This window comes from Colletotrichum fructicola (genome assembly GCF_000319635.2).
Source record: "Colletotrichum fructicola Nara gc5 chromosome Unknown KSG_Nara_v1_contig05, whole genome shotgun sequence".
NCBI lineage: Eukaryota > Fungi > Ascomycota > Sordariomycetes > Glomerellales > Glomerellaceae > Colletotrichum > Colletotrichum fructicola.
This window is the reverse complement of record NW_027094055.1, coordinates 1911139-1922999: the sequence shown is the minus strand read 5'-3', so window position 1 is coordinate 1922999 and position 11861 is coordinate 1911139. Positions and strand designations below refer to the sequence as shown.

General features: G+C 51.6%; 3 protein-coding genes across 3 annotated transcripts; 1 reads left to right on the top strand and 2 right to left on the bottom strand.

Moving 5' to 3' along the window:
- Positions 1–1349: 1349 nt before the first annotated feature.
- CGGC5_v009222 (putative helicase) lies at positions 1350–7177 on the top strand (the record flags this gene model as incomplete). The annotated part of the gene is made up of 6 exons (XM_032027265.1): positions 1350–1518; positions 1595–2118; positions 2173–3508; positions 3578–4625; positions 4683–5477; positions 5548–7177. The coding sequence occupies 6 exons, from the start codon at positions 1350–1352 to the stop codon at positions 7175–7177; spliced, it is 5502 nt and encodes a 1833-aa protein (XP_031876367.1).
- Positions 7178–7536: 359 nt separating this feature from the next.
- On the bottom strand, positions 7537–8361 carry CGGC5_v009221 (uncharacterized protein; the record flags this gene model as incomplete). Its single annotated transcript, XM_032027264.2, has 1 exon — positions 7537–8361. One exon carries the CDS (start codon positions 8359–8361, stop codon positions 7537–7539), a length of 825 nt encoding a protein of 274 aa, XP_031876366.2.
- Positions 8362–9938: 1577 nt separating this feature from the next.
- CGGC5_v009220 (uncharacterized protein) lies at positions 9939–10477 on the bottom strand (the record flags this gene model as incomplete). Its single annotated transcript, XM_032027263.1, has 2 exons — positions 9939–10186; positions 10243–10477. 2 exons carry the CDS (start codon positions 10475–10477, stop codon positions 9939–9941), a joined length of 483 nt encoding a protein of 160 aa, XP_031876362.1.
- Between the last annotated feature and the right edge of the window lie 1384 nt (positions 10478–11861).

Here is an 11861-nt window from a genome sequence, read left to right as displayed (position 1 = left end):
TCTCCGAGGATATGCAGGTCATGCGCGACATCCCATGGTGATTAGTCGAGGCCACCGACAGAGCAGGGTTGGAGCGGTCTGCAAGTTGGAGAGTTTGGGTCAGGCTTTCACCTGGCCGATTAGCTATGCGATTCCAAGCAGTTTGTAAGCAGCATTCTATCATGGTGATGTGCTTTCATGTTCAAGAGCTTGGTGAAACGTTCGAGTAGTTCCGAGCATGGGATGAGGCTTTTGTTCCTCTGTTGCTAGGGGCTCGTGTCTGGAAACGCTGAATCAAGAGATTACGCTGTGCCATTGACTGATCTCAACAAATGCGGGAACACCAAGCCCATCATGCCAAGTGGTGTGAGACTTCGGGGCGTTCGAATCAGTTGAAAAAGGAGCAAACACTGCCTACCCCAGCCCGGTCAGCGTCTTAGGAGGATAGATTGTCGGAAGCAGATAACTTTACTGCCAAAGACATAAGGAATGCGTCTTCCTTAATGCTAAAGAATAGATGAGATCTTTTTCAGTGAAGGTTTGACGCCTGGTTAACGACCTGCCGAGTTGTGATTACGTCATGTCTGACTCCCAGCTTGGCTGCCTGGAACTCCGTGATGACCTCCACGTTGATACCCCAGCACCCGGAGCAACACTCAGCAAACCTGTGCCTCAAGTGATAATTAGAGATTGAAAAAAATTGGAGGCAGTAAATCAAAATTGGGAGATGCGCATCTCTCATCATGCCGGCCAATGAGGTCGCTTGGTGGTTGACGGCCTCCTGCAGCACCAACAGGCAACACACCGCCACAGTGACGAAGTGGACGAACAAAGCCAGGAGGAGGTTGGTTTCAAGACGCAGCGAAATTGATCTTTCCACAGGCTTCTTCTTGCTTAATAAAGAAAATACACTTCTTGAAGACCTCCTGCATTGTGCACATGCTTCACTTGTGTCAATAAGGCTCAAGGGCAAGAGTCAAATAAGTGATCTTGGAGCTTGCAGCAATTTGTGAATACGAGTATTATCCAAAGAACGTCTCCAATTACCAATTCAGAAGGAGGGCTGAAAAGTCTGCTCGATCGACAACAAACGGCCTCTTCCATTGACCGCTGCCTTGCTACCTTACCACCTCACCACCTCCACATCCTCTGTCTCTTCTCAACTCCTCATCTCCCCCTCTCATCCACCGACCGCAAATCGAGAATTCTTCATCCTTTGGTTATCTCTACGTCCTGTATCACCATAGCCTCCCACTTTTGAGGTTCAACCTGGAAGTAGTGCTTATCTTACCCATCCAATCTGACAAACACCCATCAATCTCCGAAGGATATTGCGCCTGCCCTCAACAGGATCGGTATCGACATCAATCATGGCGTCCGAAGAGGGCCCGACTCTTGCGGCTCTGAAGTCATGGAAATCATCATTGAGTCCTCTCAGAGTCGACATCGTCGGTGACTTCGCTGGGAAGGAGCTCTTCGCCTTCCATGGCGAGTCGCTCGTTGCCCACTGTGTTGCGCAGGCCAAAGTCGACTTCAAAAGTTTGTTCTCTTTTCATCTCTTTCCCAAACTCAGTGGGTCTTCTTCAATGACGTTTCATCGCTAATGATTACACAGATGGCTTTCAACTACTCCACGCGGTTCACGCCGTTGAGACATTCCTCAGCAAATTGAAGGAGCGCGGTTGCAACTTCCATGTCCTCTGGTTCGACAGCCAAGAGCACCTTTGCGTCCCGCACGATGTTCTCGAGAAAAACCGACACAAGTACCTGTTGACGCGTGCCGTTCTCATGGAGCATCTGCGCACCCCGAAGACACGCGACCAAAGAACCAGAAATCCTTGGACGGAAGATTCGTCAGACGATTCTTGGGATGCTTCGACGGATCCTCCAACGGACCCCATCAGGAATGGAACACCCATGAGCTTTGTTTTCTCTACCATCCAAAGCAAGGAATTCGAAGAGTACATGGAGAAGAACTGTCTTCACTTTGTGATGTGTTCTCAGGGAAGCGACTTCGACTCGACGCCTGAGGTGAACGACGGCGTCGGTAGCGGTAATCACCTCAAGGCCATGCGGTTGTTCGCCGACCAGGGACATAACCTCGCATTCATGGATGATATTGAGTTCCGGAGTTCCAAGGTTAGTGCTCATCATCCAGCATTACCCCAAAAAGCATGGCTGACGGTGAAACAGGTCTACACTCATGTCGTCACGTCGGCGCGTTCCGAAGATCCCATCGAAGTAACTGAACCCGCGCCCCGCAGCATCACGACTGATGGGTGGGTCGAGTTTGCATCGAAAATCGACGACTGGTCGGAACTCGAACCTGTTCATCTCAATGATACCACGGAAGTCAGGGTGCGAGATGTGATCGCTTTTGTTGCGTGTGCCACTTTGTACTCGGCGAAGCCCGACGCTGCTACTGAGCATTGTGTTACTGCTTTTCTTATCCACATTGACCTTCTTGAACACACTGAGCTGGCTCAACGATCCTGTGGTCCGCTCGAGAAGAGCATCCCGGATGATGTCGCTTCGTTTCTCGAAGGGTTCTCGAACATCGCCATCCCAATGATTCGGAAGTGGATGGTTAGCCGCAAGTCCATGGGTACGCATGTCAACTGGAGAGTCTTCGACCTGGTGGACGGACGGGTCTTTCTGCACATTTTGCAAAAGCTTCAATCTATGAAACTGGCTGTGAAGTTTCATCATTTTGAATATTATGACAGAAGAATCCGCCACCTTGTCGATGTGGATATGGGGCGCCTCCTGTCTCAACAAGGCCCCCCGAACGAGCAGCCTGCGTCGAAAGCCGCCCCCAACTTCGAACAACTCAACATTGAGCTGAAGAAGACACGCGCCGCAAACCAAGTACTACCCTTCAGCCATCCAGTATTGGACTCGTACTTGGAGGAGATCTGGCTTGACACCGACGAAGAGTGGCAGCAGTCATCTACGGGCTTCAAGATCTTCCAGGAACTCACACACTGGCATAATGCGAAGAGGCCGATCGACGCTAAAACCCCAAGCAAGCCGATGGAATGGCGAGCCCAAAGAAGAATGCAGAGATTCATGGCGGATACCATGAAGTATTCGGCTAGCTTGACCAATGCTTCTGGCAAGAACATCGAGCCAGAGCCTATTGTTGCTCGTGGCACCCGCAACGACGGCCAAGCAGACAACGGAAAAGACGATGCGGAGGCGAACAACTGGAAGAAGCAGCTTTCAAAGAAAGACGCCGCCAAGGCAGTTAAACGCGGCGCAGGAAGTGGAACGATCAATGCCCGGAAAGCAGGCGAAGACCTCAAGAATGCCAAACTGGATTCGAGAGGTGCTGCTGTTGTCACTTTCTTTGCACAGCAGTGCCAGGACTTCAACAAGATCCAGTCGCCGGCCAAGAGATATCTGAAGGCAAACAGGTACATGCTGGGTCTCTCGAATCAAGACAGACAGATATTTGGAGGAGAGTTGTTGCTGTACATTTGCGAGACTTTGTTGGAGCTCCTCGGCGAGCCGGCCTTCATCGCCAAAGGTAGGATGAGAGCGTTCCATGGAAGGGAGATTGAACTACGAGGCAATATGCTGACATAATACTGCACAGATATGAGCATCATCGCCCTCCTTCGCTCCCATTTGTCGCTCATGAATACGGTGTCTCTCACCAAACCAACAAGGAGGCATCTCGAATCCCTTGCATGCGCCATGCGGCTCCCGCTCCCTCCGAGCTCCGATTCCACAGCCATCGACCGCCCGATTCCCTTCGCAAGCAAGACGGCTATCGCGAAAGAGGTTCTGAAGAGAGGGTTCTTTGAGGAGAGGGCAGCTCGCAAGTTCCAGTTGGAGCATTGCGGCCCGTATCTGGAACGAAGTTTCGACTCTGCCCCTGATGTCCGTGTTCCTTTCGAGCCAGATGCCTGGCAGAGAAGGGTTCTTGATGCAATCGACGAAGACAAGAGTCTCTTCGTGGTGGCCCCAACTTCTGCCGGAAAGACATTCATCTCATTCTACGCCATGAAGAAGGTCCTCCAAGCCAACGACGACGACGTTCTTGTGTATGTCGCTCCTACAAAGGCGCTTGTGAACCAGATCGCGGCCGAGATCCAGGGCAGGTTCTCGAAGACGTACCACACCGCCGGCCGATCTATCTGGGCAATCCATACCCGCGACTACCGCATCAATAACGCAACTGGCTGCCAAGTACTGGTCACTGTTCCTCATATTCTGCAGATTATGCTCTTGGCCCCATCCAATGCCAAAAAGTCAAATTCTTGGTCTCACAGAGTGAAGCGCATCATCTTCGACGAAGTTCACTGCATTGGCCAGGCAGAAGACGGCATCATCTGGGAGCAACTTCTGCTTTTGGCCCCTTGCCCTATTATTGCATTGTCTGCAACAGTCGGAAACCCTCTCGAGTTCAAGGAGTGGGTGGCTGGGACCCAGAAGGCGAAGGGCTTTGACCTTGAGATGGTTGTCCACTCTGCGAGATACTCGGATCTGCGAAAGTTCATGTACCAGCCCCCAGATATGGAGCAGTGGAAGTTTGATGGTCTTGAACCCGTTGAACGTCTTCCCACGCCTGGCCTGGATGCCGATGGCATTCGCTCCGACCGATTTGTGTTCGTGCATCCAGTTGGGAGTATCGTCGACAAGTAAGTTTAATTCGAGCCTTTACTAATGGAAGGCCAACAACGCTAACCCATTCCCAGGAGCAAAGACACGTTGAATGATGTTAGTCTGGAGCCGCGTGACTGCCTTCAGCTTTGGGACGCGATGATCGAGTGTGCCAACGATTCTTATCCTGTCGAACGCAGACTTGACCCCGCCTCCGCCTTGCCTGACGTGGTCAAGAAATCCGATGTGGTGGAGTGGGAGGTTGCTCTCAAAGAGCAACTGCATACGTGGATGGCTGATCCATCTTCGCCTTACCCCGCCTTGCGCCAGAAATTTGATGCCTCTTCGAAGCCTAGCACAGATGTCAAGAAGACTATTGAAACGACATTTCCTCTTCTCATCGATCTGCGATCACGAGGAGCCTTGCCGGCCATCCTCTTCAACTACGACCGCGTGGGATGCGAGATGATTCTCTCCGAGGTTCTTCAGAGACTGGAGAAAGCCGAGGAGAAGTACCGCACAGAGAGCGCCGAGTGGCACAAGAAGCTGAAGTCTTATCAAAAATGGCAAGATGGCCTCGCAGCGAAAAAGCCAAAGTCCACCAAAGCCTCTGGAAGCCGTCGAGATGACAAAGACGACGGCACGGCTTTCGGCAAGTTGGATCATCTCCGAGAGGATTCGAGCCAGGAGGCTAGCCAGTGGGCAAGCTTCGATCCCTCGGCGCCTATCGAGCAGTTCAGCTTCGCAGACTCGACAAAGCTTTCGAGAGAAGAGCTCGAGGAGATGATTGAAAATTTGGCATATGCCAACATCAAGAAGCCTATTTTGACTGCGCTGCGTCGAGGGCTGGGTGTCCACCATGCGGGCATGAACAGGCAGTACCGTCAGGTGTAAGTTGTCTCTCACGAGGAGGTGTACGGAGAGTATCTCTTGGGACAGTCAGCTAAAAGTGAACGAAAGGGTGGAAATGCTCTTCCGCAAGGGTTTCTTGACCGCCGTCATTGCAACAGGTACTCTGGCGCTCGGTTTGAACATGCCATGCAAGACGGTCGTCTTCGCAGGCGACTCCCCCTTTCTGACAGCCCTCAATTATCGTCAAGCGTCGGGTCGTGCTGGTCGCCGAGGCTTCGATCTCCTCGGCAATGTCGTCTTCCACGGAATCCGCCATCAACGAGCGATGGAGATTATGTCGTCTCGCTTGCCCGACTTGAGAGGCCAGTTTCCAATGTCTGTCACTCTGATTCTGCGCCTCTTTGGCCTCTTGAATGGTACGAACGACTCCGACTTTGCGACAAAGGCAGTCCAATCTCTCTTGACGCAGACTCGCCTCTTCCTCGGGGGCCCGTCCTCTCAACTGTCCATCAAGCACCATCTGCGTTTCTCAATTGAGTATCTCAGAAGACAACACCTGCTGTCTGCCAATGGAGCCCCTCTCAACTTTTCCGGTCTCGTGGGACATCTCTACTTCACCGAAAACGCTGCCTTTGCTTTCCACTCTCTGATGAAAGGAGGATACCTGCATGAGCTGTGCGAAGACGTGAACGACATCAGCAAGCGCAAGGATATGCTTCTGGAGCTACTGACGGTTCTGTGCCATCTGTTTTGTCGCATCCCTTGCTTCCGCTTTATGAACAAGGAATGGCTCGAGAAGGTTGTTCATCGATCTCCATCTGTTGTCATCCTCCCCAAGCTCCCGGAAACAGCTGAGAGACTCCTCACTGATCATAATCGAGAGACCCTGAACATCTTTCTGATCTACGTCCGGAGCTACATCAGGAAGCATCTCAGAAATGTCCCAGACGATGTTCTGCCTTTCACGAAGCGACGGGTCCAACCTCGTTGTGACTCCGCCTGGCACGATATGCCAGCAATCAATATTCCGATTCTCCCGGCAACTACCATCCGATCCCCATTCGCGGCACTGTCCGGCTTTGCAGACGATTTTGAAACCATTCACGAGTTGTGCGAGACGGTTCGAAGCGGAGTTTTCCTTGAGGAGGAGTCCATTCCGTACATCCCGATTACACCTGCCGAAACCAACAACGTGCCGTTTAATGCATACATCTTGGACTTCTTCAAGCACGGCGACATGGAAGCCCTGGTACGTGACAACGGAATCAAGAGAGGCGACGTGTGGTTCCACCTCAAAGACTTTTCCCTCATTCTGGCGACAATCGTTACTAGTCTGGCCAACTTCCTCGATAAGAGTGGTGCCGAGTTTGATGATGCATCGATGATTGACGTTATGGATGTTGCGGATATTATTGACGGAGAAGCCGACAACGCGGAAGATGGATGCTTAAACGGCACACGAACTTCAGAGACCTCCGCAGCAGCTCCTCAGGCCCAAAACATCAAGCCCAAACGCAAGCCGAAGAGCGAGGAAGAAGTTCCAGAGTCTTGGATGGACAGCGATGGTTCGGACAACGACGCTAACGACTCCTCTGACATGCATGGCAGCACGGACGAGTCTTCTGGAGACCTTCCCAGCCGGGATGAAGATGATGGAACGGGTTTGGTGAAGGTGTACCGGGCATTCAGACTCTTGCAGCAGGAGTTTGATGAGAAGTTCCGCAAGGTCTGGGCTTGAGTACCTAGTGGTCAAGTACGCGTTTTCGTGTGGAAATGATGGAAATGACGGATTACTGAAATAGCAATCAGCGAAGTGTGAGTAGCTTAGAACAAAGAAAGAACACAGTTTGAGGATACAACTTCGTGGCTTTGTCTCTCAGTTCGAAGCTACCTTCTATCAGAACCATTGAGGCATTTGGGGGCACGTTTCCCTGGATCACTGATGGTCAGCCGTGAATTCGACGGAGAATAGGTGTCCAGCAGAAGAAATACCTAAGACCAGTCTCGACCAGCTCGAAGAGTGAAGACGGCTTCCATCTGGTCATTACGAAAGGTTTGCCAAGCTTGTCACATCTAGGATACAATCATACAACGAGGCTAATCCGTAGTTGTAGTAAACCCAACCTCGTCCGTCAGTTGCTTCCGCTTCTGTGCCATCCGCCCCAACCGTTCCTCCCAATATCTATCTCTATCATGCCCGTTTCCACTTCCATTGGGACCCTGTTGAGTCAAAGTCACGTACCCACTCGCCGCGCACCCGTCAATCCAGAACATTGTGTCTCGCGATATGAATGGCGGCCATTGCTGACCCCATGCATCCCCAAACGTCGCCGACTCGGCGAGAATGATATCGTCGTGAAGTGTATGAAGCCAGTCGTGAACAGCCACTACCACCTCACCCAACGTGACGAACGGTCTCTGCTTGGCGTCGACATGCAGCTTTGGCGGATTTTGATAATATCGCCAGGGGTGGTCTTGGCATTCTTCGTCGATGCAATATTCGCTGACCTCGTTTCCGTCGTCGTCTAGCTCGAACTCGTGCTGTTCGGAGATTTTGTGGCACACAGACTCAAATTCTTTCAGGTGATCGACCTCGATAGGGAGGCGAGAAACGAGGGGATAGCAGGCGGGCAATGAGGCGATTGGATGAAAGGTTTGCGAGGCTCCATCGGCGCCATGAACGACAAATGGTTGCCTCTTCGCGTAGGTATCCTTGGGAGATGCCGTAGGATCCAAAACTCGTATGTCGCTCAGTAGCCCGGGGAAGGGCCAGACGAGAAGCTCATTTTCGGGGCATCCGTGGGGCTTCCGCAATTCAAATTCCTCGGACCGGGGGAGAATTGTATTTTCAGTGATGTGAGAAGGGTCATAGATGATGTCGTTGCTAGGCGGCGCGGTGATGGGTATCTGTGTTGAATCCATGTATGAAGAATCCACGAGGGAGTCTGGCGCTACTTATGTGACAACGACGACGACGATAATGAGGATGGGATGGGCGGTTTAAATACGAATCAATCGACTCAGGGGACCACCGCTTCCTACGCTGATTGTGTCCGGCCATTCCACTTGCCTATTTCAGACCCATGTCAATGCCCAATTTTGGTCCTCCGGCATCATGCACCCTGCCAACCGCATCCACTCTATGTTAGGGAACTGGATACAGCGAAGTTCTCATGCCAAATAACTTACATTAAATACCCCCATAGCCTCTTCGAATAACCGAGAAGACATGCTAGTTGACCATTGATAGGCATAGCCGTTCAGCACTGTAGGATAAAGCTCTGTAAGGTCTAGGCTTAAGTAGGAGGCTTATACGAAATCATATATCGCGGAAATGATAGAGATGAGGGATTATTAATATTACAATCGACGAGATTCTGTTCAGACTAGACGTAGAATATGATTTGGCATGTTTTTATAAGTCGCGAGCGGCGCCACCCCAAGAGCCCGCTCGGCGCCTGCAAAAATCTTACTCATGGCTTTGGAGATATTCCTGAGACCTGATGCGACTCTTGTGGAAGCTAACATAGGATGCGACACGAGGCTTCACATGAAGTCTGCACTCATGCACGTCTACTCCAAGGTTCTGGTTGCTAACCCTGAAGTATGCGCCAGAGCTTTGTCATCTTCACAGGAGAGGCAAGTCATGTATGTTGTGCTTCTTGAAGACCTTTGCCCAGCTCGAAACGGGTCTATTGTGATGATGAATAGGTCCGTTGTTGAAACAGAACAAAATGAAATGAAAGCCCACCGTGGCAACAGTTGAGTTGCAACAGCTTCAATCAAACAGAAAGGTATGAAGGCCTTCGTGTGCTAGCCAACCGCGTGGAAGAACATCTGCCCAAAGAGTTCAAGATTTGCAACGAGTGTCTGGAGTCATCTTCCCTCCCAAACTTCTTCATCCATCCCATCAATGTCCCATGCACCCGAAATCCACCAGCAACAATACGTCCCACAATTTTCGACCTGTTCTATCCATGAATTAGAACCGGAAGATCTCAACGAGAATCACCAGCTTTCCTTATTCACGGCCCACAGTTCCAGGTTGCCCAGGTAGGAAGGCCGGGGCTCCCGCCTACCCTGCAAAGAGGCCCACGACCAGAGGGAACCCCAGAACACCCGCCAAAAGGCATCCGATGTCCAACGACGGGCGTGCTCTGCACCTTCCACACATTCTTCTAAGCCTCCGGTCCGAGGGATGTCAACACTCACGCAAAGCCCCAGCTTGCCTCAATATCCCTCCCCCGACCAGTGAGTTGGCTGAAGGGCGTGCGCGGAAGCGGTAGAGCACAACCGTATTGGACGCCGGATGCCTTTTGGCAGGGTTTCCCGGGTTCCCTCTGGTTAGGGCAGCACTAGTCCGTTAATATGATCCTGCATTTGCCCGTGGAAGAGGGTCCAAAGACGCTTGAGGATCGACGAACGCTTTTCCACAGGCACAGGCGCAGCATAGCTTTCAGTGGGGGAAGGGTTTGGTACGTTACCGTGGTGAAGCTGCTTCAGACAGGCTCAGAGGCCGTACGCTCGATGATGCCCATGTTTTCCATTACCCTTTTTGCGACAGCTTCGCCCGCGTCCTCGAACACAGCCCCAACGATGGCTTCAATGGTTGCGGCTTTATTGTCTTTGGAGACGAGTCCGCCATTGAAAGGACTGCCATTGATCCATTGGGTTAGACCAATGTTGTCGCATAGAGCGACGAGCCGTGAATCGCAGGCGAGCTCAGCGACACGCATGGTGGCTTGACCTGCTGACTATTAGCTTGCTGAGGCACATTTGCATTGCAGATTTGCTTTGCACTACCTATGGTACGCCCGTCGCTGTTTTCGTTGCGGATGATGATCAAGCCGACGATCTTGTCACCGACCATAGCCAACATTCTGTTGTTGTCACGCACTGGGCGGCCACCAATTTGGGTCACGAGGGACCCCTTCCCTTGGAGGGCCTCCCACAAGCGGTCGCGGTCTTGAAATTCGTAGTCAATGATGGCCATCACCTCGTCCTCCTTCTGCTTGCGGTTGTACAGATAGTCGCCCATCGTTCAGTGATTGGTGGCAAAGAGAAAATAGTATAAGGTATAGCAAGGGTGAAATGAAATCTGCGGGATGAATTGGGTTGGAGGATTGCAGTCAGCCTTGAGGGAAGGCATAGCTTATTTATCTTTTGACCCATGAGCCTGCCACTGGCTGGCGAACCAGTTGCCCAGCCACCGTGATGCTCATTCCTCCAAATGTCTGAGACTTGCATGCTTCCCAGCCTTCTTGGCAAGCAGCGAGACAGTCTGCGCCGAATCACGCTTCTTGAACTTGAAATAACGCAGGCTGGGAAATTATCTCCTGCCTTGCTTGTGCCCTGAATTGATTGATCCAGCAGTTATTCCGGGTTGAAGTGCATTCCACTTGGTGTAGGCCGTCACGCAGGTATGCTTCTTCGCAGGCCGCAAACATGGACTAATGCAATAAGTAGCCGAGGGGAGAACCTTTGCGTTTCAGACTTCAAGCGCTTATTGCGGCGGCTGGTATTGGTCTTTGGCTGGGTAGTCGCGAGGGCCCTAATTCAATCCAACCACAATCGGCCAGAGGCGCAATAACTTCACAGATGGGGAGCAATGGTGGGAGTATGAAGCAGTTGTATTCATGATATCTCTAATTGTTTGCATGGGCAGGCGATGCTCACAGCCAGAAAATCAGAAAGATATGGCAACGAGACACGCACAGCTTCCTAGTCTCGAAATCGCGACGTCTATGCTGTCTTCTTCTCGAGGCCACGTCATAGTACCGAGGTTTCTTTCGATACGTAAATCTGAACAGAATGTTAGCGAATGTTCCAAGCCAAGTCTGACTCCATCAAAACAGATACAAGGCAACCCTGTAGGTCATACATCCAAGGAAGGTTGAACGCTCATCGCACGTCTCAAAGGCTCGAGTGACGTCTTGCGTGGAAACTGCGAATAAGGTGGAACATTTAATCATGCAAAGGGAGATGTGCTGCGAGATGGAATGAAATCTCTTGGTGACTTACCGAACTGGCTTGACGCTCTGAGGGCAGCGTGTGCTCTCAGAACGGGTGATGGAGAAGAGGAAAAAAAGGCAGGGGCTCAGAAAATTTCGCGTTGAAGAAATTCTTCTTCGGGTGGGTCCTTTTCGCGCTGGCCTGTGCGCTTCGCGATCTCACGTGCATAGTGGAGACAGTTAACCGGCTCGGATTGGCCACACATGTTCGGGCTGGAGGGACGTAACTCCGGAGTACGTATTCCTTGAATGGCCTTCCCGTCCCATCATTCTCGATGTTCAACCTCTGTTCACTGCCAGCTAACTCAGTCAGCATGAGCCGGAGGTATGGTTTGAAATTGGCTGATGGATGGATTTTCGATTGATTGGCATGATTTCTCTGTATCGTCACCACTCCTTTGCGGAGGAGAG